Source organism: Oryzias melastigma, linkage group LG3 (genome assembly GCF_002922805.2).
Source record: "Oryzias melastigma strain HK-1 linkage group LG3, ASM292280v2, whole genome shotgun sequence".
Classification (NCBI taxonomy): Eukaryota; Metazoa; Chordata; class Actinopteri; order Beloniformes; family Adrianichthyidae; genus Oryzias; species Oryzias melastigma.
Window position 1 is genome coordinate 17,364,403 of NC_050514.1, and position 7,451 is coordinate 17,371,853.

Sequence of the window (7,451 nt, forward strand, 5' to 3'; positions counted from 1 at the left end):
ATCCTTTCCCCTGCTCAACTTTTCCAGAAGTTATTCAAATCAATTTGCTTTACTTTATTGTATTTATTAACAAAACTCTATTTTTATCTTCGTGGAACAGTTAATTTTGACCTATACATTCTTGTCAATTTAAGCTTAGCTACATCACTGTATTTTCAACTGTAACAACTTAGTGTTGGGTTCCTCTGGAAAAAAAACAAACAAAAAAAAATGTAATATCTCTTTTGCAATAATATTGCATTTATTTGTTGTTTGTTTTCCAAAAACATGAACCTGTCTCCTTTATAAAAGGTAAATCTCTTTTGGGTCACATGGTTGCTGGAGTCTACCAGAGCTACTCTTGCTCAAATGTAAAGTACATCTTGGTCAACCACACATTACACTTACTTAAGGAAAAATAAAGTCAGCAATTCACCAATAGAACATGTTCTTGGACTCTGGGAAGGAAACACACATTACAAACTCCACACAGAAAGGACCCGGCTAGGATTCAAACCAGGGTCTTCTTACTTTCAGATGAGAGTGCTAACCACTATGCTATTGTGCAGCCAACAGCCTAAAAATGTCATAAAAAAATGATACTAAATGACGGTTGTCTTCAATCTGAGGCATCTCCTGCTAAATTAATTCCTCCTTTCTTTATAAGGACTGTTTTAGATTAAATACCAATTGTAATTTTCATCTTTAATTTAATCATTTTAATTTTTAACATTTTCCGTTACCAAGATACTTTGACAGTACAATGTCCTAAAATATGGCACAACTGATCTGAGCACTATCACTAATACAAATTTTCTTTTTGCTCATTTTGAAGAAGAGAAAAACACAAACATAAATATTCAAAGGCACTCCTTTATTGAAAGGAAAAGGTGTCAGGGTGTTATATTCAAAAACAACACAGGCACTCGAGCTTGATAAACAGAAGCCACATGCACAGAAGTGCTTCCATACAAGAAAGTGATCTGAATCTGCAATGACACAAGAAAGAAACAAAAACTGCAAAATATTGCACTTAAGTAACCATTTTGGAATGTGTTCATATTTAAATCTTTAAATATATTTTATAGAAATTAAACAAGTATAAAAAAGAATTAAATATTAATTTAGAATCTCTCCAAGTTTTTTTTTATTCAATTTGACCTGAGAGAGTAAAATCTTAGATAAATAGACTTATTTTTCAATGGTGGCCTGTAAGAAAAAGTGCAACGTTCACTACTCAAAGTACCAGAAACAAATTTCTTTTTTTTCATCTATGCATCTAAGTTAGTAAAAATGTTTTAAAACACTCAAGCTTTGGTCCCTAAACAGAAACAATCTTATTTATTATAACAAACTGCCGACCTTAGATCCTTTGCAAAATTATAATTTAATGCAGAAGACAATGAACTTCGCAGGGTCAATCACAACACCTCAGTCCATTCAAGTGAGTCCCGGTGCAAAGAAATGGAGACGTGTAGCACAGAGAACGGCTGTGATCTCTGTCAGTTTAATTGTGGACTTCTTTGGTTGCTCTTCTTGGACCCAGTCCACAGATTTGTGTCACATCTTGCAGAACATTTCCCTAATCTTACGTGTCCTCGCGCCGCTTGTAGTAATCGCTGAAGAAGGTGAAAATGCTGATGACCACGCACATCACCACAAACAGTGTCAGGGCAATCCACAGAATCCGCCGGCTGATGGAGACCTTGGGACAAAGTCGACCGAGGAGCGCGACGGCCTCCTCCATCCTCCTGTGAAGATCACACGGCAACTCACTGCACAATGTTGAATTTGAACTTATTGCAGCATCTGCTGACTGTATTTTATAATGTATTTTTATAATGTATTTAATAATGAGACACCATGATAAATGATCAAACAAACAAAAAAATCATGATTTAAGTTCCAAATCAACATGACGAAATGAAATATTGCTGATTTTCATTCTTTAACTAAAGTTCATATATCTAATAGTTTAAACTAAACAAAGGTAGGAGAGTTTTTAATAAAATTGATATTCTTAGACTAAAAGCTAACAAAGGTTTTTATTTTGGTAAAAGAAAATGCAAAAAATTAATTGATTTTAAGATTAATATAAATTCACATTTTATTTTCTTATTAAAAATTGATTTGAATTGATTAATGAATACTCTCATTGTTCAATAACAGGAAAGCACAACACTGTGATTTGCAAGTAAGAGGGGAAAATCAGTACAATACACGAGTAATCTTCCACCAATAAAAAAATGTTAATTAACTCAAATTTTTCTAAAGGATCTGATTTGTTTTACCTCATGTTATGATGCCTCTTTCCAAGTTCTTCATCATTGTTTTTGTGTTCCAGCTGCTTCTCTGCATCAGTCTCTTCCTCACATTTGTCCTCTAAGATCACCTTGCTTTGTTTCTGTCCGTCTTTTAAACTGCAGTAGAAAAAAAAAGTTAAACGGTATATAGTTCATGCTTTGAATGTATATATGATAATAATATAAGATCTATAATCTAATAACTATAATGACTTTAGTTGGAGGTGATGGGAAAGGGGGGTGGGATTGCTCCTCGCCAACGGTCAACTCCAAAAAGGCAACACAGTTTTTTTTATTTTGGCTAAAGATTGAATATTCATAATTAAAACAAAACAAAAAACAAAAATAACACTGGGAAATGATTTTACATTAGATCAAAGGATGATCAAAGTGAGTTTAAAACCACTATTTTTACTATGGGTTTTCACTATTGGTTTTATCAAAAAAGAAAATGCTTATTTTCCAAAAAAAAAAAAAAAAGTAGGTAGTTTTGTAAAAATAAAAAAATCTATATTCAAAAAACATAACAATATAAATTAAATTAACATATACAATATCAAAATTGGGTCTTTTACTTAATGTTGTCTATATTTCTGCTTCAAATGGTTTCAGGATCAGACATCAAACTTTCTTTATCATGACTCAAATGAAATATTTTGGACTAATAAACACACGAAGGAGCTGGAGAAAAGGCCTCACCCTCTTTGGTACGCTTCCTCTTCAATCTTTGCTGCGATCTCGGCTCTGATCTCCGCTCTAATCTCCTCCAAGTTTGTTGAAGGTTTGGCTGACTCGCTTTCCTGCTCTGGGGAAGTCTTTCCACTGCATTGTTTCACATAGGAAAGAACAATTAGCCTTGGACTACATCAACGTCATGGCAGATGTTACAAAGCATTTCACAGCCTGGTTTCATCAAAACACAGAGGGGTTGCCTTCATTATAGCCATATTCTTATAGATGAGCGCCATTACAGGGGAGGATAAACCAAAAATTAGTGTTGCTGCTCTCCTCACAGGAGGTACACATCACAGGTCAGACACTCTTAGCTTAGGCTGAATAAGTATGCACTCTATGAGTGAGGCCTTGTGTCTGGACTGTGTCAGAATCCTTGACAAATATTTAGATTAAAAGCCTAGGCAGCAAAACTCTCAACTGCTGCCAAGTTTGACTTTTTTTTGTCTTTGCAGTTCTTCCGGGGTTAGTTTGAACTCACTGGGGGTTTCTCTGGACTGTAAAACACATCCTGTCTGTCACACAAACAAACCAAAATTCCCTACGCAGCACAAAACGCGCTGATATAGATGATTAGAAGTCCAGGATTTCTCCTGGACCATTGTTTTCAGGAGTAGAAAATGGCCTTGAAAAAAACAAAACAATGACATCTGACTCATATGAAGTGATTTATCTTTTTACGCTCTTATCAAGTGTGTCTGTAAGCAAACATACCACTCTGGAGCTGCTGGTTGGATTCCTTCAGGAGAGGAGCTGCTCTTCACATCATTTGTTTCGCACTGAAAAGGAAAGAGGCTTTGGAATTTTTGTGCTCTATCAACACAAATGTAAAATAATTTTTTTTATTATTATTTAAATCAATTAAAAACTTTTTACATTTAATATGTGGACTAAATGTTCAGCCATTGCAACACTACTACAAGTGATATGTCTTTACAAAATATTCTGACTAAACCAAAACTGTGGAATTAAAAGCTTTATGACAGCTGAGTCATGTCATAACCTGTACATGAACCCTCACTGTCATTGCATCCAATGTTTTTTACCTCATTTCCCAGCAAATCCCAACAGGACAGGAAGACCTACCAGGGCAGGAAGAGCAGCGGCCGTTGGGGCAGTGGCTGGGGTCTGACCCGGAGCATTAATCAGGCTAAACTTGGGCACGACAGCTACGCTCACCCTACGCCTGGGCAAAGCCTACGTATGAGGGGCGAGTGAGTGAAAAGGACACACAGGGAACATCCAGCTGTTTTAAAAAGAACTTTTTTTGAAAGATACATTTTGAAATGTATTGTGTAGGGAAGACCTTTCCAAGGGTCAACGACATTGCTCTCGATGTGCGTGGAACCCCATCATCTACACAAAGACCAAAGAAACATATCAGCAACTTTAAAGAACCATTAAATTCACGCTTATTTTATCCCCAAATGTACAATTTAAAAAGTCTTTTATTTTGAAAAGTTAAGCATGCTATTGTATGCTCTGAAGCCATTGACTCCAGGTTTGCATCTTTACTTCCTTTATCTCTGCGTATAAGATCATTTACCTCCAGTTTCCACGGTTCCTGTATAACAGCGATTTGAGTTCTGATTGGCCAGCTTCTTAAACTCCATCAGCTCTGCATGGTCCTTCTCATATATCCGCTTCAGATTTTCCACATATTGCATCATGACCTCAGTGGCCTTGTTCATACGTTTCTCCTGTCAGCATAAAAATACTGTGAACAATTTTGAATTTATCTACAGTATAAATCAAGATGTCGGAAAGTAGATTTCATCGAGACAAAAAATTGCAAACGATAAGTATTTTGTGGGTGGGTAGGCATTTTAAGTCTTTAAGTCTTTTTATGCAAAGCACTTTGAGCAACTGTTGTCAGAAAAGGGTTTTACAATTTAAGTTTGATTTGATTCAGGTTTTTTTTACCTTTAAAAATTAAAGAAATAAGCATAATTGAACTACATTGGCCTTCACAATTTTAACAAAAAGTAAAACTGTGTCTAAAAAAAATATTAAAACAAATTTAAATACTGACATAAACAGAAAAACTGATTTTATATCAAACAGGGAGAAGGCTTAAAACACAGAATGTCACAAAAATCTCATGGGTGATAAATAGGTCGTCCCAAAAAACTCTCTTTGGTAAAGATTTTTTCTTTTGTATATCATAAACATCAGAGTTTTTGCAGTTAAATTTTACTATGAGGCAAAATTGACAGTTTTTTCTAGAGATGCAAGTTGTAGTTAAGCCTCAAGAACAAAAATACCAACTTCTGCTAGACTGGAACTTAGAGAAAAGTTGTCAGGTGTTGTGTGACAAGAGAAGGAAGTAACAACGTATAATGTGTGGAATAGCAAGTTCACATGCTGCAAACCAACTGAATCAGAGCAAGCCTCAACCAAAGTGAGATGATGCAAGGTTAGAGCTGAGGCAGTAACGGCCAAGATCTAAACGATTTAATTTTCTGGAAATATAAAACCTAAAAGTACAATTTGTGTAATAATGAGGGGTGTAGTCTTAGTGTGCATTGCTGCACCTGTCGAACTGCTCCGACTATCTCCGCTCTGCTGGACAGCCGGGTGGCCAGTCGGTGCAGCACAGCCACCGTTTCTATTAGCCGCTGATAGGAGTCCCGCTGCTCCATGTTCTGCCATTGTGGTGAAGTCATCTGCAAGACAGAACCGTGAGATTTTAAAAATGTGTATTTGAAATCCCTGCAAACCTGGGTTTAAATTAACACAAGCAGAATATCAATTAAGGGACAATTGCAGGAAACATTTAATAGAAGCACAGGCACTAAAGAGCCAGAGGGAATTCCTCTGATGCTCCAAAAAATTGGATGGGGTTTGTGTTTTGGAGGACCAACCTTCAGCGCTCCTTTGAACTCTTCTAGTTCCTTCTCAGTCTCTTCCTCAGTGAGGTTCCTCTCCCTCTCTGCCTGCTTGAGCCTCGTCTCCAGAGTGTAGTTGTCATTGCGAAACGCCAGTGACAGCTGGACAAACGCGTTCTGTGAAGACCATCATCACAATTTAAAACTCAGATTGGTTCATTGAACTGCAAAACAAACCACATATGTCTTAAAACTTCTACATAACTGAGAAAAACACGTGATCAACTGACCTTTAAAAACAAAAACTCTCATTTTCTAAATGTGAGGGAGCGTCAAGAAGCTTTAGGAGCCAGATCTAAGTCTGGCATTTGACCTCTTGATGTTTTTCTGCACAGATCAAAGCCAGCCTGCATAGTTTTCCAACATACGGGTCACCTCTTGGAGGAAATGTATGACCTCTGACCATCCTCATCTACAAGCATCCCAGTGGGAGTGTGGAGACGGACTGCACTCCAGGCCTGACTGCGTCACAAACGCTTGCGTTTTCTGAGCAGGAAATCACTTTTAGTCTCTTTGGTCCGATTAGAACCAGATCAAAACACTTTCCTGTTGACAGAACATTGCCAAATCCAAGTACTTCTGCGATAGCCTTGCACTTTGGCAACAGACCCGATGATTTCAAGCACGTGCAAAAGATTCAGCCACACGAGCAGCAGTCCATCTGCTTTAATTGTTCGAACACAATGTTCAGCAAACACTTTTAACGGTCTGAGTCGGTTTAATGACTTGTTGCTTTAGACCTTCTAACTGTGGAATATTTTGAGTCTATAAAATGAGGGGGTACAATGTAGATTGATTGAAAACAGGCCGCATGAAGTGAGAACACAAGCGGATGGATTTCATGCCTGTTGAAGCATTTCATTGTGAATTTGATTCTTAGATTTCTTTGTGTCCATTTTAAAGATAGTTCAGATTCCAAATATTCTCTCTCTAGAAGTTAACAAGATAAACATGCTGCATGATTTGGGAATTTGTTTGTTTTAAATGAAGGAAATTGACCCGCCCTAATAAAATGTTTTTTGTGGCATTTTTCTGATGTAAGTAAATTAGGCATAAAATTGGATTTCTTATCAGGTTTTTGCCCATAAAAATGGCGTTATCATAATTAAAAGACCACTTGAAACGCTTCTAAAATAGATCAAAAGATGATCAAAGTGAGTCTCAAGTAGTTTAACAAACCCCTGACAAAGACATTTAGAGATGTGCAAACATTAATTCTGCATTTCTCTCTCAAGATTTGGCTTTTCACTGATTTCATGACCCATTTTTACACTTTAATTTCCAGTTAAAGCTAATCCATGTGACCATGTTTGAATAGACAGCTTCAAGTCTCATGGCTACAAAACAAAATCAAATCATTACTTCGGCAGTTCTGTCATTGGCAGCTGGTATGAGCTCTTTTATCTTATTTTGCAGAATGGAGGATGTTTCGCCGTGTTTATTTTAGACAGAAAAAAACCTTTGACTTTCTTAAGCTCTTCTGTAAAGAGTTCTGAGAGTTGCAAAAGTAAAGATCAAACCAAATAAGTTTTTAAAAATGCATCACATT

At 36.6% G+C, this 7,451-nt stretch overlaps 1 protein-coding gene across 2 annotated transcripts in view; it reads right to left on the minus strand.

The window, feature by feature from the left end:
* Positions 1 to 832: 832 nt before the first annotated feature.
* Positions 833 to 7,451, minus strand: part of mrvi1 (murine retrovirus integration site 1 homolog) — a 21,035-nt gene continuing 14,416 nt past the window's right edge. For both annotated transcript variants that reach the window (XM_024296307.2, XM_036210221.1), the window contains 9 exons: positions 5,879 to 6,019; positions 5,549 to 5,680; positions 4,561 to 4,714; positions 4,321 to 4,370; positions 4,101 to 4,211; positions 3,729 to 3,793; positions 2,982 to 3,104; positions 2,271 to 2,399; positions 833 to 1,730 (listed from right to left, as the gene is read on the minus strand). In XM_024296307.2, the coding sequence (XP_024152075.1) occupies positions 1,568 to 1,730; positions 2,271 to 2,399; positions 2,982 to 3,104; positions 3,729 to 3,793; positions 4,101 to 4,211; positions 4,321 to 4,370; positions 4,561 to 4,714; positions 5,549 to 5,680; positions 5,879 to 6,019 (1,068 nt within the window). In that variant the 3' untranslated portion in view covers positions 833 to 1,567. The remainder of the gene's footprint in view (positions 1,731 to 2,270; positions 2,400 to 2,981; positions 3,105 to 3,728; positions 3,794 to 4,100; positions 4,212 to 4,320; positions 4,371 to 4,560; positions 4,715 to 5,548; positions 5,681 to 5,878; positions 6,020 to 7,451) is intronic.